Source organism: Vicugna pacos, chromosome 13 (genome assembly GCF_048564905.1).
Source record: "Vicugna pacos chromosome 13, VicPac4, whole genome shotgun sequence".
NCBI lineage: Eukaryota > Metazoa > Chordata > Mammalia > Artiodactyla > Camelidae > Vicugna > Vicugna pacos.
In genome coordinates, this window is record NC_132999.1 from 4,173,590 (window position 1) to 4,197,076 (window position 23,487).

General features: G+C 36.5%; 1 protein-coding gene across 1 annotated transcript in view; it reads left to right on the plus strand.

Annotated features, from left to right (window-relative positions):
• COL24A1 (collagen type XXIV alpha 1 chain) overlaps nt 1–23,487 on the plus strand; it is a 397,032-nt gene that overhangs the window by 181,670 nt on the left and 191,875 nt on the right. Inside the window, exons 20-24 of the mRNA XM_072974057.1 lie at nt 3,348–3,401; nt 3,478–3,522; nt 3,752–3,805; nt 4,064–4,117; nt 8,568–8,621. Coding sequence (XP_072830158.1) covers nt 3,348–3,401; nt 3,478–3,522; nt 3,752–3,805; nt 4,064–4,117; nt 8,568–8,621 — 261 coding nt within the window. The remainder of the gene's footprint in view (nt 1–3,347; nt 3,402–3,477; nt 3,523–3,751; nt 3,806–4,063; nt 4,118–8,567; nt 8,622–23,487) is intronic.

The following is a 23,487-nucleotide window of genomic DNA, read 5'->3' on the forward strand; positions in this document are numbered from 1 at the left end:
CCATTCACCGTTTGGTATGTGGGAAGAGATCCTCCAGAAGTGAGAATGGCTGATGACACTACACTCGTCTAGTCCTCGGCTCTTCTACAGTGATAGAGATGGTACTTTTCAAGTACTATCATATGTATCTCAGTTGTAAAATAGATCGTACAGGTGTCACTTCCTCCATTCTACATTTGTTAAAATTTTTAATCAAAACAATGTGAACACCTTCTATGTATCGAATGCTGAACTAGATGCTAAGTCTAAAAATATGAACAACATTATAATCTAGTGGTGACATCATACAATATGGTTATTGCTAGAATGGGCTCAAGCAAACCCACTGGGAAGGGAGCAGCTTGCGTTCTCTCAGGGTCAGGGTCAGCTTCACAAAGGACGTGTCTTTTGAGCTGTTGTGAAGATTCTGTGTGAACAGGATGGACTGGAAAAGGGAAAAGAGCTCGTAGGCAAAAGAGTGCTGTATTCAAATGCACAGAAGAGGGGGAAAATGGGATGTTTGGGAAATGAGTAGTGGAATTATAGCCTAGAAGTACGGAGGGACGGGAGTGGAATGGAAGGCGGTGAGGTTTTGAAGACAATCAGGAAAGATTGCCTAGAACTTTTATATTTCATGGTAAACGGTTTATTTGCCCAGAACTGCAGCTTCTGCTTTATCTCTCAGGGGTTCCCTTCCAGCAAGTACAGTTTCTGATAACAGATGATATTGCTTTGTCTAAATTATTTTGTCCACGCGGTTGATCGTTACTGTCATTTGCTTTCCTCATTAATGACAGTGATTATCACCTGTGAGTGTGGGTGGGCGTGGTTGAAAAAAGTCCAGTATAGAATTCACCATCTTTTCCACGATATGTTCCGCTGTATGAACTGTAATTGGCCAGTGGCTCTGCTGCTTTTGGATAAGGAGCCTGTCCCTGGGTCCCTCTATTTCTTTGACTGACTTTGACTCAGAGGTGCTCCATTACTTACGGCTGCAGGGGAGGCTCTTCTGCCTCTGTCACTAAGTCCCAGGCACCCTCAGCTGAGCTCCCATGAATGAAGTTGCTCCTTCTGTCTGCTGCATCTTCTCAAGGAAGAGAAGCGTGGAGGCAGGGGTGCTGAAAAACCTTCAGGTTATCTTGGTGGAACTGAAAACTGCTCTTCCCCCATCAGGGACTGCTTTCAGAAGGCTATAGGTTTGCAGGAGTAGGATTTTCCACACAACTTGTGACATGTCACAAAACATTTGATGTTTCTCAGAAATTCCTATACTCAAACCGTTTTACTTTTCAGTTCTCTATTTTTCTAAGTCCTTTATAATGAATATGTTTTTAGTATCTCCTGAAACTTACTATTCCGTGATTTTTCTTTCAGAGTCACTAAAAAGTAAAATAGAACGTTGTACACACAGAGTAGTTCATCTGAAGATGTCAGACAATGTGCAGTAATATATTTACTGAAAAAAATTAAGGATATTGTACTGTCTATAGAAAAAAGCAACAGGACAATAAAGAAATGTTTGTATGATATTCCTTTCCATTCCTTACATGGATTATTGCTGCATAATTTCCAGAGATGTTGTATTTTTTAAACTACCGTAAGTTTTAAAGCTATGAACTTTGAATAAACTACAATAATTATAAGAATAATTATTTCCTATTGACAGAATTTGTCAATGATGTATTAATATTGCATATCTGTTTATTAAGTCGGAAACTATTGCTCTGCCTCTCACAGTCTCATATTTCAGGATTAAACATGTTGGACACAGTTATATTTCACAAACTTTAGGACTCACCTCAAAGTAAAGATGTCATATTTTCCATTCTAAAATCCATAGTGTATGGATGCGGACTGTTAGAAATGCTGTGTTATGTCAGGAGGTAAAGCTCTAGACTAAATCACTGTTTTAAATTTTTTTTAAAGTTGATTATTTCCTCCAGAATTCATCCCATACTTTATTTCAAAGCTATTATGTGCTGGCTATCATGTTGGGTCTGGGAAATTTAAAAAAAAAAATGACTAAAACATTCTTCTGCTCTAACAGAATACACAGACTAGGAAGACAGAAAAAAAAAAAAAACCACACAACAGTGCAGTATACTCAGTTCTGTAGTAGAAGGGCATTCCTGTAGTGGTAACTATATCTTCAAAGGCTTGGAGCCTGTGATAAAGGAGAATATGTTCAGAGAACAAAAAAACAGTCCATTGTGTCTAGAATGTCAGATTTGGAGGAGGGTGAAGTAAAAGTGGGTGTAGGACAAATGGAAGGAGATGAGACTGAAAGGAAGTGGAAACCTGATAGTAGGGACCCGGGAAGCTATCCTGAGAAATTTGGATTTTAACTAAAAGAGGCAACACTTCAGCATTGTCACAAATACACTTTTAAAAGCTCCTCAACATTTGGAAACCATTAAAGCATCTCAGTCTTTGAGGATGAAGGTGATGTGTTAGCCGGGCACAGAGAGGTGGCAAGAGGAAGCAGGAAAATGAAGGCACCAATGATACAAGATTTAAATGATCCCCAGATCATCAAGATATTTCCACTGTTTTGTCAAATTTTACTTTCAAAAACACTCTTAGTTGCTATTGTCCTTTGTATTCTAAGATGACATACTGAAGCTTTTCCAAGTTTCTGGCTTGCAGGAGATGACAGTGGTTGTTAATGTTTCTGAGTAATCTTGCATTGGAGCATTAAACTGAAAACCTTGCCACTGGTGGCTGTGTCTTTTTCATGTTTGTTTCCTCAACACCACTGTCGTGTTTGGTACATCTTTTGCTCAATAAATGTTAAATGATGAATGAATGCGAGAAACCCAGAAGAGCAGAGACCTTTGCTCACTACTCAATTTGTCCCTGAAATTGTGGTAAATTTTATCCTTCTGCAAATTGTAAATCATGAAATAAAATCATTGGAATTCCTGGCACATAATAACTGACCAATGAACACTTGTCAAATAAATGGGTGAAAGAAAAAATCCAAGACTATCAATTGAAGCATTTATTGAGTACTTCCTGGAAGCATGGCACTGAAATATTTCCCCTATCTTCAAGATATTATCCAGCTGGAGAAATATTTCAACATAAATGGCATGGACGGCAAGTATTACAGGAACTCAGGGATGGGAAGGTCCTCGTGGATTGGGTTGGTATGAGTAGGCTTCAGGAAATAGGGTAGACCACACTGAAGTTTAAATTACTGGTGTAATTTATAAGTGTGAAGAGGAAAAGATTCTGTTGAAGAACAAGGCATGTGTGGGAGCTTCGTGAGGTGAACCCCTCTAGGTTAATTAATCGATCAAGTTCATTTACTATGTTCTCTTAGCATAGTGGATGCTTGAAGGCATTTCTTTCTTACTGCTTTTCAGGGCAGCATTGGCCCTGTGGGACCAACTGGACCTTCTGGAATCCCTGGCCCGGTGGTATGTTTCTGTTTGCACAATGTATATTTCACTTTACTTTCTCTTTGATGTCACAAAGTATCACTTTCTTTTTTAGGGTCTTTCAGGGAATAAGGGCCTACCTGGAATCAAAGGTGATAAGGTGATTTAAATATTTACGTTGTCATAGAGATAATTTCTTCTCACATTAATTTTTTTGAGTCAACACAACTTATAAAATATTTTTTTAAAGACAATCTAATCTGTGTTATCAATTATAGAATTTAGAAGTAGGAAACATAGAGAAATTATTCTTAGCTAGTATTTGCTTTCTCATGGTATTGCCACATTTGCACTGCTTAAGTGTCTTTGTATGAATTTGTGCTCTCCAGGGTGAACAAGGCGTTGCAGGAGAACCAGGAGAACTGGGCTATCCTGGAGACAAGGTAATGGTTTTACCACTGATTTTTTATAAATACAAAAAAAGTCAGAGAAAATGCATAAATTCTTTAAAAAGAAAGGAGTACTCATTGTTTTAATCATGTCTTTTATTAGAGTATGGTATCCGTTTGGTTTTACATGTCTTATTTTCTCAGCTTTTTAAAGAGTAAATCCATAAATTTTTTAGTAGTCAGTAAATAGAGGCATATCTGCCTTCTGTGGTATAACAGCTTTTCTTGTCCCTGTATTATTCTCTTTTTTAGGGTGCTGTGGGTTTTCCAGGACCACCAGGGATGAGAGGAAAGCCAGGACCTTCAGTAGGTTTGAACTTTTGCTTTGCTCTTCCTGGTTAATGGACTGCACACCATGGCATGGGTCTTCATTCTTGCTGGTGTTAGAGGACTGGGAGAAGTGGGGTGTAAGTCTACCAGTGTGGCATTTTCTCTCCAGTTCGAGAATACAGCTAATCCTTGAAGTCTTCAGCTCACATTCCATGGATTATTGGGCCTTACCCTCCTCACTCCTCACCCCAGTCCAAAGCCAAATTTCTGCGAGCCTTCAAGATCTTGGCTGATCTTTTATAGACAGTATTTAAACTATGCAATGGGCTTTTAAGCCAAAAAATACAAAGCACCTTAAATAATATTTTAATTTTTCCAAACATCTGTCTCATTAAGGAAACATTCTGAAGAAAAGATAATAGGTCACACTCTTATGGGCCCAAATATTCTAGTTCCTTGCCTTTTTTAAACCTTATGAGTGTCAATTAATTGAAATAAGAGGACACCATGTATTGGAGTTAACATGAAACTCAACAAATTATAAAACTGAAATCACTGAATAATTAAAAACAAATTTAAGTGAAAAGATTAAAACACGAGTGAAAAGTATGTATCTAGTGGGAGAGGGTGTAGCGCAAGTGGTGGAGCACACGCTTAGCATGCATGGGGTCCTGGGTTCAACCCCCAGTATCTCCACTGAAAAACCAAATAAATAAACCTAATTACCTCCCCTTTGAAAAAAAAATCTCTGTATAAAATCTATATATATTTACAAAGGTATATATCTGCATATTAAAAAATCATAATAATTATTATAGCTAACATTTACTGAGTGTTTACAATATGCCAGACACTACTGTAAGGTGTATACCTCTAATTTAATCCTTAAAACAATCATTTAAAGTTGGTACTATTATTATTACTATTTTACAGGTTAGGAAAACCGAGACACAGAGTTTAATAACTTTCTCAAGAGCCTGGACTGACTTAGTAAGCACCTGGGAAAGTCTAGACCATCACATAGGTCAGAGCCCGCACACTTAGCCACTGTGTCATAGTGTTTTAGATTTAACATTTTAAGGTTATTTTAGGATTTTAATATTGATTACAACTCTATGATGGCGAGGGTGATTGTAGATACAAAAAATTAGTTATAAAGTTATAAATGTATTAATATAACATTATAAGAGTGTTGTTTTCCTGAGCAATTCATCGTGTTCCCTCTCACTCCACCCTTTCATCTTTGGATTGTTTATTTTTGCATAAAAGGAAGCAGCATTGAGTTACATAACTTTATACACCCAATTCTTCATGACCTCTAACAGTGACAGCATCCCGTACACGTCTCTCAGGAATTATTTAATCCAAAGAACAGTTGTTGGCATCTCTTCATTTAATGCCATGTTGGTGGTGAGCTTTGCCTTTACTGGCTTTCACTCTGGGCTCAAGGACATGCAGTCAGCCATGTCCCCAGCCTCGTGCCCTGGGCTTGAATCTCAGAAGGAGCGTGAGAATAGGTCAAGCTAACAGAAGTCTTCTATTTTCCGAGGATGATTCTAAACCACTTAACAAGGACTCCCAGTGTCCGCAGTGGTTGGCAAAACAAGACTCTTCTTACATCTTCATTTTTATAATGTGAGGGTTTTCTAACTTTTGATAATATTAAGAAGAAATAGTGTGACACATTTTCTAAGGCCAATACCAAGTAATAAATGGTATTATTCTTATGCTTTATAATTCCTTGAGAAAATTAGAGTCAAATATCATGCTTATATAAGGCAGGCCTTTTTAATGTCTCCCTTACTCTTTGATTCCATTTATACTGATTACACGTTTATTGGGGTAGGGGAGGGCGAACACTGATCTGGAAAACAGAGATGTAGACTTGAATTCCAGCCCTGATAGTGACCTGCTGTGGTCTGGGGCATTTAACCACCGTGGTACCTGGCTTCTCATGTTCAAAATGGGAGTCGGGCTATATCACATATCAGGTCCCTTTGTGACTCTTAAATGTTTTCCTCTCTTAGTAAAAATGCTTACCAGTATTTCTCTAGTCTAAGCTAAAGACAAGACAGAGAGCCTATGTCGCCTTTAACACATTGTCTTGAAACCTTTAATATGGTTTTTCCTGAAATCACTAGAAACTCTAATGTGGTTCTTTAAGGCAGTGATGCGGGGAGCATGAAATGGTGAGAGCGAGGCTTTTACTTGCTCATATTATACCTTTGTGTACTAGTCTAACTTAAAAAAAATTAATGTCAGAGGGTTTACTTTGGTAGGAGACAGTTGACTATTTTTTGTTTGTTTTATCAAATCTTTGAAAAATATATACTTTGGACTGAAGCTAGGGTAGAGATTAGGAATTAATTTGTGAGATGGCCTTGCCTTCACAGGCTCACTTTCTCACTTGTTTGTATCTTACTAATAGAAGAAATTGTAGATGTTTGACCTGGGAACCTTCCCTAGTTACGGAAGGAGACACCTGTTTAATGAAAAATTCCTCACACAGAATCAATAATCATATTAAAAATAAATTACACAAGTTAGTGCTTATCTAAATCTTTTGTTTATTATCATGAAAAGAATGCCGAAGTTGTAAGGATGTCTTATTTTATGTCTCCTACTTTTGGTTTTCTATTACCTCATATGTTGCTGTTACTGATATTACTGGTTCCAAATGTATCTAAGTTGTAGCATGAAAGAATGTTTTCAAGATAAAAGAACGTCCTAATCCAGCAGATTTCACCAGTCTGGAATATGGATGCTTCTACCTTGCAAGTATTTAAAAATTGGAGAGAACTACCAATCTCAAGTTGTTAAGAAATACTATTTCTTTTAAAAAGAGAAAATAAAGACAGTTATTATGTCCTTTCCACTTTTTTTTGCTGGAAATTTGCTGTCATTTAGTTTCCTCAATCATTACTCAATTCTCTAAAAGTTACTTGAAAACTCAGTGTTTATAAAGGAGAGTTGATATTCATGGAAACTTGCAATTGAAATTTTTCAAAATGAAAGATCTCTCAGAAGAATGAGTGAAATTATTCCACAATTTATGTTTTTAAATATTAGGTTAATATTAGTCAATTAGTCAATCAACTTTTCTGAAAACAGAGGCCTAGGGTGCATATACTGTTTTTGCCTCAAGCTTGAAATTTAGCTTCTTGCTTGGATTTTGCCACTAGAGGGCATCAGAGAGCCCCATCCCTCTCTCTTTGAGGTACTTGTCATTTGAAGACTTCCCTAGTTACTGATTATGATGGAGGATGATGGACATGATTTCGTCTATTTAGGAGAACTTAAATGAACTTTTGTATAATATTTTATTACTTTTCTCTAGACTTGAGTGCAGTTATTGTGCTGTATGCTGTTTAAGTCCAGATACTCTAACACCACATGAGAATAGATTTAGTACATATGGAAAATGCGTTACTTCTTGGAAAGTGGATAAGCCCATATTATATTTTGCAATTTTATGTATTCTTGCCCTACTTAGGTCAAATTTGAAGCTGAAATAGAAATTTAATATGACAGAAATAATGAATTCAATAGTTTTTATGAAAACAAGGATACCAGACTACTGGCCTTCCCTGTTCTGTCCTTCCATCTCTTGAGAGTATCACCAGCCCTCTCCAGTTTCAGGCTTTTACCCACTTCCCTCTCCTCTGACCTCCCTCCCCAGCCCTTACTCCACATTGTTAATCTGGATGTCAGAAAATGGCCGCAGAGTTACGCAAACCAAATCCTCAAAAGTTTAATTAACGGAGCCAAGCAATCTAGGAATTCCAGATATCATCTAGAAGATGAGAGAGGACGTGAAGAGAAGGACTGATGGGTATAAAACTGATTAACATTTAATGAGCACTTTCTATGTGCTGCCATGGTGCCCAACACTTTGCATTTATTGTCTCATTTAATCCTCACAATGACTCTGTAAGAATGTTGGTACTTTTATGATTCTTGTTTTATTGATGAGAAAACTGAGGCTTAGAGAGATTAAGCAACAAGGATTTAAATCCAGGTGATTCTTAAATCAGAATCTTAATTCTTACAGTTACCAGAGAGGAATTTTCAGAGACATTCTTAGGACTCTGGTTATTTATGAAAGCAGTTCCTGATTTAGAGTTCCCTACTTTATTACATCAAACTCCATCTTATCTCTGGGTAACACCCCCCCCCCCAACACACACACTTTTTTCCTTGATTTGATTTCCATTAATTTGTTTATTTCTCTAACCTTTAGGAGTAACTATATATATATATATATATATACACACACACACACACAGATTTTATATATTTTCTATAGTGATGATGGTTAAGTCTTTCTGAGTAGTCATCACAACTTTGGATGTAATATATTGAGTGTTTGCTGGAAAGTCATTGCTACTTTGTGTAGCATAATATGTTTAGTGCTTTTGGCTTACTATATGTTTCCTTTTTAAATTATATTTATTAATGTTTATACTTTGATTGCCCCCCATTTTAGGGCCAAACAGGTGACCCAGGACCCCAAGGACCATCTGGCCCTCCAGGACCAGAGGTAAAACATTGGTGGGAATATAATAAATTTAAATAAAAACCATAGAAATTAATCTTGATTAGTAAAATATGCTTTTACATAATAGCCTTAAGAAAGGTTCTCTTTAAAGTTAATATCTTTGTAAATAGTTTGGACTAAATTTTTTTCTTTTATGTCAGCAACAGTGAGCTCAAGAAAATGGAAAAGATATGCAGCATTTTGTAGTCCTGATTGTATCACAGTTGATTTATTTGTTCTGCCCAACAGCTACTAATAACACATACTTGGGGCTTGAAATCAAATTTCAGGACGTAAACGCCATTGGATTCTTAATGCAGAATACTTCCAATTTCGTAATGTGCATATATCGTTTAGATCTCATATTCTAAAGTAAAGACAGTCAAGTCTGTTGTACATATAGCAAATTTGCTTGTATATTCTTTGAAATTCTTATTTTGGCTTAATGCTGGTTGTAGAGTGATTTTTTTTTCCTATAAGACTAGATAGGACATAAACTTCTGAGATGAAACATTTAAATTTTAAAAAATCATTTTATGAATCAAAGGTATACTACATGGAGATAAATCTTCTAGTTCAGAAATATAAGCCAAAATATATGCATACATACCCGTATAAATACGCATTCACGTCTACTTTAGAATCCTAGGTACAGCAGTGAAACTAAGAAAGTGAATTCGGCTTTACAATAAATAAATCGCAGCAGTAAAATTGCAATAACGTCAAAGCAGGAGGCAGAGTTTCTGGGAACAGTGCTGCTCTGATGCTTTCTCCCCCCTTTGTGAACTGTTAAGAGCTACTCCTTACTCCTCCGCTGTCTTTCAGGGGTTGGCTGATTTCTGTGCCTATTCTTACTTATTACCTCATTTTAAGGCATATTGAATATTGATAGTTTAAAAATCTAAAAAAACTACATTGTACCTAGTTTTACTAACAGGTAATAGAAGGTAAAATACAGCAGTGTATTGATGTCATCATTCGGGGAAGAAGGAAGTTGTTTCGAGTGGTTAAAATGATTATTAACAAATAACTAAAATAGTAATTAACAGATTAATATACATTTATCTCTTTTATAAGCCTGTATTCTTTTAATCATTTTCATGAAAAACTTCCTGGAATGAATTGTATTTACCTGTCTTCTCATATGGAGATAAATAGAACCTAATTTATTTTTTATTATCTTTAAAGTTTACTTTTATGAATACGGATTGTTCTATTGGAGTTTTAAATACAGATAATGTGTGTCCTGGGAGGTGTTTTTGCTTCAGTGTGGTTTGGGATTGTTTTTTTTTTCCCATTAAACTGGGTTAAAGGACAGCTGGCCTATGATTTTACTTACTACTTGATCTTCTGAAGTTTTTTTCTCTTGCCTTTGAGATTTTATGATATGCAATCACCATTCAAAACATTGTCGCATTGTCCTTGATTCCTGCGAGGGACTGAGCACCATCCTTGTCAGACTGTGCCAGTCTTCTCCTCACCTGTTTAAATTTTCTTATGGGGCTAAAGATGTAAGCTGTACTCTGTCAATAATTGATGCAAGATTGTTTTGGGAAATGGGGCCTAATCTAAAGATTGTAACTTCTTCTTGATCATAAGTACATGCTGTGTAGACAATCACGTATGAGGCAACACTTCTTCTATTTAAATCTTTCTCAATGCTAGGCTTTTAATAGAATTGTAGGTCCAAGAATTTAAAATAGTATGTTTAATAATACATCAAGCCTGAAAAGTTTCTATTTGTGCAGTGGAAGAATTTTATCAAGTAAAGGATCTTATATGTGGTGCTGAATTTAGACTTTATCCTGTAGGCAATGATCAAAGACTTAACCAAAGGAATGAAATGATCAGACTTGTGTTTTTGACATTTGATTGGTAGAAGGAACAAAGATAAAAGAGAAGGAGGGTGGGAGAGAGAGGTGACAAGAGGAGGGAAGGAGAAGGGACAAGACTAAGGCTATTTGGGAGGATAATGCAAGGCCAGGGGAGTAATGATGAGAGCCTGTCATGACAGGAAAGGACAGCTTCAGGAAATGGGAAATATAATTCACAGCACTTGATCCATTCATTTCAGTTCATTCAGCTTGTGTGAGAGAGGAATAAAAGACGAATTTAATATTTTTTGCTAGAACAATTGGGTTAAATGTGGATCACCATTCTAAAAATAGAGAATACAGTGGTAGAGTGTGTGCCTAGCATGCAGGAGGTCCTGGGTTCATTCCCTAGTACCTCCGTTAAATAAATAAATAAACCTAATGACCTGCCCCCACACCCCCCAAAATAATAGAGAATAAGAAGGAAGGAGGAAGATATTCAGGGTGGGTAGACAATGCTTTGGTTTTGACTTTGTTAGGGCTGAATTGCCTATGGAACATACAGGAAATTAGTTTCCTAACTGTATAGGAAATTGTAGGCCTGAAACTTGAAAGAGTGAGCAAGAGATGCATTTCTGTATACTCATCCACATAGAGGTATTAAAGGAAGTGATTGTAATAGGTGAAATAATTTTGGGAGGGTTTATGAAGTAAGGTTGGAAAGTACCGCACCTAGGCCATCACCCGCGGAAGGCTACGTTCTGTGTTCATAGTGCAGTGAAGTTTTAAATTGACAATGTAAGAGCAGTAAAATAAACTTTGGTCACTTAAAAGCATCATGAGAAGAAAAAAATCACAGTGAAAATTAGAAAATAATTTAGGACTGAACGATAACAAATCACTGTAAAACCTGGAGTGTCGTGCCTCAGGCCACACCTCGAGGGAATTTCACAGACTGGATGCGTTTCTGTAAAAGGCAAGGAGGATCAGGAATCAGCCATGCACAGCACAAGCCTAGGGACTTGTTTGAAAAGGAGAAAGCCACTGAAAGAGGTCAAGTAGGATAGACTGTGTTCTCTGTGAGTAGGAGGCTAAATTCCCAGGAGGAGGAATGCGTGCTGCAGAAGGCGGGCCCCTAAGAGTCCTGTGAAGAGTAAGCAAGGGAGGGCCTGGGGACTAATAACATAGTTTCTGACTTGTGTTAAAAACTCAACTGAGATGGAAAAACTGTTCCCCAAAATACAGCCAGAAAGTTCTGTACATTTTATTGGAACTGGATTACAAACTTGAGTCTGAGCATTCTACTGGCCAAAAGCAATGAAACACGGTCAGATTCTCTTCTCCCTTGGATAAAAAACATAAACTTGTTCAAAAGAAGGGCAGCGATTCATGGTATTGTGTGATTTCCATCTTTCAGTCTAGACTGATATCATAATGCCGAAGTACAATTAGTAAAAGTAATTCTGTTAAGGCCCAAAATGGTGAGATGTAGGTATAGCTTCTTTTTAATTACTGAGAGATGAAAGGTGTAAGTTAATATCTGAAAGGTACAGTGCTTTTGGAATTAATATCTTCTGAGTGAGAATTGGGGAGTTAGAGTCTGAGTACTTTGAGCAAATTACTTGGAGTTTCTTAAATTGTGAATGTTGTAATGTATATATTTAATTGTATCTTTTTCTAAATGGCTTATCAGTTGTCCCAGAACCATTCGTTAAGCAATTTGTCTTGACTTTAGTGATTTAAAAATGCCGCTTCTATTATACACTAAATTTCCTGGTTCTTGAGTCTATGTCTGGACTTTGTTTTCTATTCCACTTGAATGGTTGTCTGTTCCTGGACAAGTGTCATTTTATTTTAATGGTAGAAGCTTTATGGTATGTTTTTTAACTTTACTGAGAAATAACTGGGCATAATTACAAATATAATCACATATATAAAAGTGGACAATGTGATGATTTGATACACATGTACATTGTGGAATTATTACCAAGTTCAAAATAATTAACATATCCATCACCTCACATAGTCAACTTAAAAATTTTTTTTGGTGCAAATGCTTACGATCTACTCTCAGCAACTTTCAAGTATATATGTCTTTAACAATAGTCCTGATGCTGTAATTAGATCCTTGGAACTTACTCTTCTTATAACTGAACATTTGTACCCTTTGACCCTGCATCAGCCTATATCCTCCTCTCCCCACCCAGCCCCTAGAAACCACCATTCTCTTCTGTTTCTATAAAATTGACTTGTTTTTCAGATTCCACATGTAAGTGATAATATACAATATTTGCCTTTCTCCGTCTGACTTGTTTCACTTAGCATAATGCCCTCCAGGTTCTTCTTTGCTGTTGCAGTTGACAACATTTCATTCTTTTTTTATAGCTGAATAATAGTCCTGTGTTTTATGTATTTATCACATTTGTGAAATATACATATATATGATATATAGAGAGATGTGTTATAACAATATATCACATTTTCTTTATACATTCCTCTATCGAAGAACATTTAGGTTGTTTCCATACCTTGGCTATTGTGAATAATGCTACAGTGAACATGGGGTATGTATATCTTATTGAATTAGTATTTTCATTTTCTTTGAATAAATACCCAGTAGTGGAATTTCTGGATCATACGGTAGTTCTATTTTTAATTTTTGAGGAACTTTTCTTACCATTTTCCATAGAGGCTGCACCAATTTATATTACCACCAACAGGGCACACCAGGGTTCTTTTTCCACATCCTTGCCAACTTTTCTTATTTCTTGTCTTTTTGATAATAGTCATTCTAACAGGTGTGAGGTTACATCTCAATGTGGCTTTGATTTGCATCTCCCTGATGGTTAGGGATGCTGAGCATCTTTTCATGCACCTGTTGGCATCTGTGTGTCTTCTTCAGAGAAGTGTCTCTTCAGATTCTTTGCCCATTTTTTAGCTAGGCTGTCCTTTTTTCTGTTGAGTTGTATGAGTTCTTTATATATTTGGGATATTAACCTCTTATCCAATATGTGGTTTGCAAATATTTTATTGGATTTGATTTATATTTATGAATTAATTTAGGGAGCAGTGACATTTTTATGACATTGAGTCATCCTCTTAAAGAACAATGAAAATATCTTTCATTTGTTCATATCTGCTTTTGTATTTTTCAGGAATGTTTGAAAGTTTTCCTCATGTAGATTTTTGTACATTTCTTATTAAATTTGTTCCTAAGTATTATTTTTATTGTAAATGAGATCTTCTCTACCATTATATTCTCTAACAGGTTTCTGTATGTGTATGAAGATTACTAATTTCTGAATGTTAATTTTGCATCCTGCTACCTTAATGGTTTCTTGTCTTTGAGTTACTTTTACCACTGGTTTTCTTAAGTTTTCTATTCATACTCACGTGTAATTTGCAAATAGGGATCATTTTAATCCTTCTTTATCAGTTCTTATACCTCTAATTCAATTCTCTTGTCTAATGGCATTGTAATACCTCTAGTACAGCGCTGAAGAGGGTGCATCCTTGCCTTGTTCCTCATTTTAGTGGAAATGCTGTAGTGATTTCTCATGAAGTAAATGCTAGAATAAAAATTAAAAGATAATGCACATATTTTATCATGCTAAGAAATATTACTTCCTATTTCTTGAATTTTTTTTCATCTGGAATGGTTGTTACAGTTTGTCAACATCTATGGTATGATTATATATTATTTCTTTTCCAATCTGTTTATATAGTATACTACAGTAATGGATTTTCATTAATTATTTTCTATGTAATGACTGTTTCAATATAATTTCAATATAATTTCGGACTTTTCTATAGCATTCTTGAAAAACTCCTACTTGAACATGGCATATTGTTTTCCTAATATAATGCTAACTATACTAATATTTATTAGTACTTTTACATCAGTATTTGTACGTGATATTGACCTATAATATTCTCTCTTTTTTGATACTTCTTTATCAGGTTTAGTTATCAATGTTATATTTATTTCATCAAAATAATTAGAAAGTCTTCTTCACTTTCAGTGCTCTGGAATAATTTATGGGACACTGGGATTATCTTATCTGTGAAGCTTTGGCGGAATTCCCCTGTGAAACTGTCTGGAATTAATGCTTTTTTATGGGGTAGTTTCTTAATAACTTTCTGTATTGCTTCTGTGGAAATTAGCCTGTTTAAGCTTTTTATCTCTAATGGTGTTAGCTTTCTTAAATTGTTTTTTCCTTAGGAAATTATCTGTTTCATCTCGGTTTTCAAATTTACTTTCATATAAATCTGCAGAATAGTCTCATGAGTTTTAAATTTTAATAGTTATCTCCCATGTGCCATTTAAAATTTTCTTTAAATTTTTTATATTTGTCTTTCTTTTTTTCCTCTTCATTAGGCTCGATTAAGTTTGTCTAGTCTGTTATTTTTTCTCAGAAAAATCCTGAAATTTTTGTTTATTGTCTTCTGGGTTTTTTTTTTTTTCTGTACATAATCAGTTTCTCCTTTTATCTTTATTATTTCCTTGAGATTCTTTTGGTTTTTGTTTTTTTTCTTTTTGAGTTGAGAATTTAATTTTATTTATTTTCACTCTTTTATTTTTATTCCTAAAACTATTAATGGCCATAACTTTCCCTCTGATCATTGCTTTAAATGTTTCCATAGATTCTGGGACGGAGTACTTTTATTGTGATTATTTTGTAGATATTTTATAATTTCAGTTTGTATCTCCCTCTTCACCCAAGAATTACTTTAAAAAGAGTTAGAAAATTTCCAAGTGGGAGAACCTGTTGGTTTTGATTTTGTTGATAATTCCTGGCTTTATTGCACTGTTGTTATAATCTGCTGTTTAGTTTTATGGAACTTACTGATCTGATCTTTTGTTTGTGACCTAATATATGATCACTTTTTGTGAACATTCAGTATGAACTTTTCAAGAAGGTATATTTTTATTATTAGATGTGAAGTTTTGTATATAGTGACTTGCTCTTCTTATTATGTTCTTTACTTATTGCTGCATCTTCACTCACCTAATCGATCTGTCTGTGTTAATAGGATGCACTGTGGCTACTGTTAATCCAGTTGCTTTGGAGCCGCAACTGATGACTTATTTCTCCCTCCTTCATTATCTATTTTAAATTCCTCTCACCCTCAGCTTCTCTGCAGTAGTCCTCGGTGACTTCTCTAGTGGTATAAGCTACACCTTCATTACTGAAGGGCATGAACTTTTGTTTGGAATTCCAAGATGTGCCCATCGTATCACCTACACTCCACAGGTATTCTTTTTTGCCCTTTTTGAATAAAGTAGCCTTTCCTCCTTTTGTTTTTCAGAGTCAATTAACCATGCCAGTTTGGTGACTCCTCTTTTTGTTTGCTTATATTTTGTCTTAAAAAGTCTAAAGTGCCCTGGTGGCAGCCATAGGTTTTAGTTTAGTGGAATGTTTGCTGTATCTGCTGTCAAGTTGAGCCCCTTTGGGTATCAGGATCTCCAGCACTGGAGTCCAAAGTTTTGGGGACAGAAAGCACAAAATGTACTGTGTTATTGGGAATGATGGGGAACAGGACCACACCTGCTTCTACTTCTTGGTTCCCAGACTCATGTATCCTTCCTAGTAGGGAAAAAGCATCATATGGAGGCCCCTGATTTAACAAATACACTCTATCCCAAAGGGTGGCACTCCTCCTTTCATATTGTTTCCTCTAAAGGGGTTCTTTAGTTATAACTTTAGAAGGCAGTTCCAGTGTTCTTTGAGGCTGGCTACCTCCAGGTGATGCAAGGTGGAGTTAAACCAATGGATCTTAGTGGACTGTGGGCTCACTCTTGTACCCACTGCGATGCAGGGATGCTGTGCTGTGCAGGGTTCTGTAATTCCCTAGATAGTGGTGCTAGTTAAACTTCTAAAGGAATGAAAGGCACACTTTTATCTAAAATATGTATCTATCTCTGTAAGGATGAACTGCTGATACTTTCAGATTGAAAAATTTACATGAATGTAAACTGGTTTTTATTCTCATTTTTTAATCGTAAGTAAAAAACGTGCATTTGCCAAATCGGTGACTACACACCACGTAAGGGAGAACGCAGTAACCTGCATTGGCGGTAATACCACCTCTGACACGGCGGCTGCAGCTGGGGCTGTGGCTGTCCAGTCATTCTCCAGAATCTAGCTGACCTCTGCAGGGGCCGGTCTGGCAAATGAAACAGCGCTCTGATAGGGACCACCACCCTGCCTATTTTAGATCTTTATAGTGCCATTAACCTCTGACATTCTCTCTAGCACAGTGTGATTGGCGGTCATGTGGATGTGAGTGACTGGCTGATGGTCAGAACCAGAGGTTTCCCCTCACTGCAGTTGCTTTGGAGCCACAACTGATGACTTATTTCTCCATCCTTCGTTATCCTTGTCTTTTAGGCTGCTCTTTGGACAACCCAATTCTGATTATTTATTTTCAACAGATCTTTTTGAGATGCCTATTATGTTAGTCACTGAAAAACACAAACAATGGTGAATTAGATTAGGTCCTGACTTCATGAAGCTTATATTCAAGAAATTAATACTTAATTCAGACTGTGTTAAAGCCTCCACTGCCTCTGTCTTTTTCCCAGACATCAAGGTTAATTAGATTTGATAAAATAAAAAAGTTAAAGATCAGGACATTCTTTAAAAGTCTAGAATCAGTGTTGTTTTCAGAGAACAATTATAAAATAGCCAAAGAATTTCTTTCTTGAGGTCTCTTGTCTCTCCCTTCTATATTCTCTACCTCTTGGGCTCTGAGTTCTTGTCTATTTCAGACAACCAGGATCTCTTTTTCTTTCCATAATTTACCCTTCTTATCAAAGCCTATTTTTCAAGAAATACCTGATAAATGTATTTCACTCCAAGCAGCAACTGGTTAACGGCTAACTGCAGTATAATCCCCATTCAAGTATATTTACATGTCAGCACTAAATAGAAACCTGGAATTCATGCAGTGAGTCTTGAATTGTAGGGTTTTGGGTGACACTTAGCGAGCAGAGGAAGATTTGTGGTTGATTAGAAACTTTGATGCTCCTCAAATTAACCATGTGATACAAGTGGTTATCTACACTGTCAACGAGACAAGACTGGCCAATATTTCGTGCTAGTGCCTTCTGGTTCAGAAGCTCACATCTTCATAAAAGTTGGTAAAAGCAAAGCACTCTGAGGTTTTTATTGTAAATGCTAAGTTATCTGCCCTTGGCATTGCAGAGAGCTGCTAATCATTAAAGATCATCTGAACAAATGTCACTTCAAACCACCTCAGAGTTTTTTCCTTGCTTCTTACTGTTTCGTTTATTCTAAATGAATTACTAAATTGCTATAACAAAGAAGTAAATATATCTGTGCATTTAACTTTTCACAGAATTGTAAATAGTAGAGGCATCTCAAGATAAAACATGATGTGCTTTAAAACACAAGATTAATTTTTTTTCCATAATGGTTCTTTGTCTGTCTTTAGGGAAACCACGTGGGTAATGCTGTACAGAACTCTTCTCTATTTCTTTAAGCGTAGTAGCATGGGTTTTGAGCACTAACCCCATGCCTCCTCCCTGTTCTGGCAGCAAACTACCTTCCAGTGTGGTATCAGGGTAGTTAGAATGTTTGTTGATTCAGCTGTTAACCTCCCTGGGCTGCAGAGGTTGGCAAACAGTTGAATTTTGGATGATGTTCTTGGTAAATAGGGCCAGTTGTTTACTACAAAAATGAGCTGAGACCACTAATCACAGACATACCAGTAGTGGCCAAGCAGTCATTCAGCTTTTTCCACCAGGGTGGTCTTCACTAGCGACAGAGACTGAAGTTCATTTGGAGAGTCTGCTCATATTAAGCAAGGCCTCCTTCTAAATGTCCTCTCATCACCTCAGTGGGCTTAGCTGGAATCAGACCACCTGTGGCCAGCTGCATTAGTTGAGTAGATCTTACTGCTGATGGACTCCCTTCACTTAAACTGATTACATCTTTGATATCTTTTATCACTTGGGTCCTGTTGAGTAATTTGTTGTTTTTAGTTGTTGCTCAAAAAGTGGTTCTGAAGGAAAATATGTGATTAAATTAGTCAATGAAAAAATTATTTCTTGAGTTCCTACAGTGTATGAGGCTGTGTGAGTGTCTGGTGAACACTGTAGGATACGTACAAAAAGAACGTAGCATCCGTAGTTTGGGGAAATTTACAGCCTGCCTGGGAAAGACAAGATATGTACAGATACTGTTGGATAATGGTAAAGGCATCATGTGAGAATTAAATAAGTAGTTACTATACTTCAGTGTTAGTAGAGAGAGATTAACGTGAAGTGAAAGGATTAGGGAAGGGTTCATGGAAAAGATGGATCCTGAATTAGATTGTTAGTGAATAAAGGGCAGGAAAAGGGGATGGCAGTCCAGGCAGGGTGAATCACATGAGCAGAGCTAGACATCTGGGTCATACGCGCAGTGCATTTACAGAGCGTGAGTAGAACTGGCTAGCTGATGCAGATTCTCTGTGTTGGTGCAGTGACAGTTAAAGCTGTAAATGTAGATTGGTGCCACATTGCAGAAGGCCTTTGATTCCAAGCTGTGTCAGAGGAGAGTGTTCAGCAGTTAGTCAGGTCTCATGTCACAGTTGTTTTGTGGGGAAAAAAAGGAGACTCTTCCCCTCATCCCCTAAGTAAACTAGCTGAAATTTTATTGATTTGTCTGGTTTCTGCTCATTGTGGCCACAGATTTCTGTCTTTGATTTGCCTAGTTTCTGACCATAGTGGCCAAAAATTTCTATATTTTCATAGTTCCGTGTAGGTGGCAGTCTCTATAAATATTATCTGAAAGGGGATGGAATCTTCTGCCGACCGGGGGTGAAGCTTAGTGCTGTTAGTTACTGTTAGTAATGGTGTATCGTACTGTTGTTACAGTGAGCTGGGCCTGAGACTGCTCACCAGACTGATGAGGAAATCTTTCCAGCTGGAGGAGAGTTAGCGATAGCTGGAGTGACTGTCTTTAGAGATATTTCTGTTCCCAGTACTTGGCCTGCAGCCTTCCTTCCCAGTTTCTCCTCTTAGCAGGCAATAAAACAGGTGACCATTTATTGCCTGGTTGACCGTAGAGTTTGGTCATGTTCACTGCTTATTCTCTGGTGAAGCCCTCATACTTCCTCTTCTAGAAAGCTATGCCTCCATTAGTGTCCGATCCTCATCACCAGAACTGTCAGGGACTGTGAAGGAGATGAGATTTTTATCCTGTTTGCCAGCCAACAAGTTAGCCTGACAGTTTCACAGATTCTGGTAGAAGACACGAGACCGCTGGGACAGAGACCAAGGGTGGGTTCTGACTCTCAGCAGTAGCAATTTCCTGAGTGTCAGTGTTTTTTTTTTTTTTTCACTGATTGGTTGAGCTTCAGTTTTCATTGTCATCCAGAAAAAGACGTTATTATATGGACATTAAGTGCTCCTGTATTTTGCTAGAGAGGGAGACACTATCCTTATCTTTAGTGCAACAACATTCCCTGAAGAGACTGGTACAAGGAATAGTAAATATCTCACTTGCGTAGTATACAGAAATTCAAAGGACTATGGAGAATTATCTTCCCACAACACGTTAAGTTAAATGTTGGAGGCATAAAGGTGAGGAATACACATTCATTTTCCTGCATGATCTCATATTGTAGTGAAATAAAGAAATATACCCATAATTATACTGTGATAAGTATTAAACAGCCATATTAATAGAGTTCTGTAGGAAAATAAAGGAACAAGCTACTGATTTTGACTAAAGGGACCCATGAAAGGCTTCACAGATGATGACACATTTGAGTTGGTAACAAATTGTATGATGAAGGAACCTGGGGCAAGGAGTTAGGAAAGAATTCCAAGAAGCATGGTTGCTTGAGCATTAAGAAACAGTAGGGGCTTAACAAATGCAAACGAAGGGCAAGGGCATTCCAGAACAGGTATATGAGGAAGCTAGGTATATTTAGAGAATTGCAAATAGTTCAACGTTTTAGTCAGATGTATTTCCATTAAAAGCGACGGAAACCAGCTTTTAGCTTTCAGCCAAAAAAAAAAAAAAAAAAAAAATTCAGGATCAGCTAATGTAGTCAGGATGTCCAGCAGTGCATGTGCCTAGAGGTTTGGCTGGATACAGGAGCTGGATAAATATAATTAAGATAAATTGAAAGTTCGAGATTTGCAGATACTAACTATTTTATATAAAATAGATAAAGAACAAGTTTCTACTGTATAGCACAGGGAACTATATTTAATATCTTATAGTAACCTATAATGAAGAAGAATATAAAAACAAACATGTGTATGTGTATGTGTGACTGAACTGTTATGCTGTATGCCAGAAATTGACACAACATTGTAAACTGACTATACTTCAATTTAAAAAAGTAAAAAACCCAGAAAACCAAAAACAAGCAAATGAAGAAAATGACACTCTCATCTCTTAGCCTTCCTTATCTCCATTGAATTCATTCATAGCACATTGTGGAAAAGGCAACTCTGGGCTTATATTGCTCTCAGAGTTAGCAAAGTTCGCCAAAAGAAAGTGCTCTTCTTTCCTTATAGCTCCAGCAAAGAGTCTAAGGTGGACCCAACCAATCTGACTTGGATTACATGATCATCTTTAAATCAGTCACAACAACCATGGGACAGAGTACTGTAATTGGAAAGATTTGGATCATTTACCCTAAAAACTGAGATGGGGACCATCGGATGCAAACTGGAGAAGAGTAGTTTCCCAAAGAGATGGTGAGCAGAGAAAAAGAAATGCCCTCTGCATTTCACTCCATGGTGCCCAATATCTGTGTATACCCTCTTCCCACTTACGCAGTTTCTAAAATGCTTGTGATAACATGGTGCAGCCACTCACACAGCTGAAAATATGCTCTCCTTTCCCGAAAGGAAGGTAACCGAATGTATTGTTTAGTTACTCCTTACAGCTCCAAGGCCAGGTTCCTTGTTCATTCTTCTCAGTGAGGCCCAGGTATAGGTCTGCATCTCAGCTAATCAGGGGATTAGTTTAGAAAGAAAACGAGATAGCCACGATATTCATTCCATCTGGGGAAAGGATGAGAAACACCAGAGTGGCCCAGGCCCATAGTTGCACATTGAGAACAAAAGGAAGCAATTGATACACGCTTGTTCCTCATAATAATATTAATCAGCTGTTTTAATCCCTGACTTCCCATATGTGCATGTATGCCACACACACTGAAAGGAGGAGGGTCTGAGGTAGAGTCTCAGGAACACCCTGTGAAAGCAGGGAATATCTTCATTCTGTTGTGTATGTGCAGCACCAAGAGCAACACCCGACACGTAGTGACCACGTGTTGGATGAGTGACTAGATATAATTTAAGACACTTATAGTTCTAAACGAGTCAGGTACATAGATACTGAGTACCTAAAGGTATCAAATAATAGCTGTGTTATTATCTCCAAAACAACTAGAAATCTGAGTTCCACTGATTTTTATCTGGGAACAAGTTTTCTAAGGATCTTCAAATGGTTGCAAACTGTTGTCTACCAAAAAACAAATGATTATCGAAAGTATCCAACACTAACTACCTTTCTGTTTTACAGTTTTATTGAAGTATAATTGACATATAACAAACTGCATATATTTAGTTGTACGATTTAATAATTTTTGACATATATCTAAAATGTGAAACATCATCAAAGTCAACATCGTGTGCTCATCCATGACACCCCATAATTTCTTTGTTCATCTTTGTGATCCTTCCTTTCTGTGCATCATGTTCCTTTCTTCTCTAGTCTACTACTAATCTGCTTTTTTATCACCATAAGTTATCCAAACCAAAGTATCAAACAGTAGTCAAAAGAGTTTATTTTAAAATGATAAATTTAGTAATAGTTTAGTGTGAATTTCAGTAGAATAAAAGTAGACTTTGCAATTGACTTCGCAGGTTTTTCTGAGTGACTTCAGACATACTGAGAATATTATTTAAGCAAAGTTTTATTTAGGAGAGAGTGTATGATATGTCATAAGAAATTTTATTGTCTTTGTTGTTTGTGGATTTTTCTCTGCTGATTGTGGATTTTCTTTGCTGAGTTTTTAAGAACTTACATATGTATGGGATTTAGAATTCAGCTGTGCTATATTTATTGCTTACACATGTAGAATTACAAAACGGAAAATATACGAATAGCAATAATTGTTTGCAAAGATTTTCAACATCATCATAATGAAAACAATCTGTTCTTGATGGCTTTTTAGATCTAAAACAGCAAAAGTGAATAAAGAGCCAGATACTTAGATGAATTCTTTATTTTGCATTTATTTTTCCAGAAGCTCATATTTTCTGTTTGTGGTTTTCTCAGAGGACAGAATAGTTCCTTAATTTGCAGTTGCTCGCTGCTCTGTGCTGGTTTAGTTTCTATAGTTTACAGGGAAAGTGAATTTATTACTTTTGCCCTTTCAAATATTTTTTTTGGCATTGAGTTTTGGATGGACTATTCTCACTCAGAAAAGGTCACTGTAATATTTTTATTGCTTTCCTACTTAGACTCACGGTGTTCCTGACATGGCATGTCCTTCCACAAATGCTAAAGAGCAGAATCTTACAATTGTTTTTTGGATTTATGTCTCAAACCAAATTCTTCCCTTACGGAACCTCTTTCCCTGTTGGATGCATTCTTTCTTGTTTGCATATGTAAACTTTCCATCCTTTCTGTAGAGACTATGCTTGCTGGGATTTTTTTTTTTTTTCTGGTAGTGGGGTTGTTTTGCTTTTTCAAAGGGTAACTTTTGAAACTGTGTAATTGAAAATATAATTATTCAGATAGAAATCATTTTTAATTGGGTCATCAGATGTTTATTGAATGTACTGTGTGCCCAGCACCAGAACAGGCTTTGTATAACTTTGCCCTCTAGGAATTCATAACTTGTATGTTGCCCTATCTTAAATGGCTGGCTAATTTTATCTTTCCTTATTATGACTTTTTTTAAAGGAATATATTCACCTCTACTTTGTTCAGACTTATAAACTACTCAGAAGATAAGTGTAAGCTAAATCATATTGTGTTCTTGTGTATTTAAAGCACAATGTATATAAAAATCAA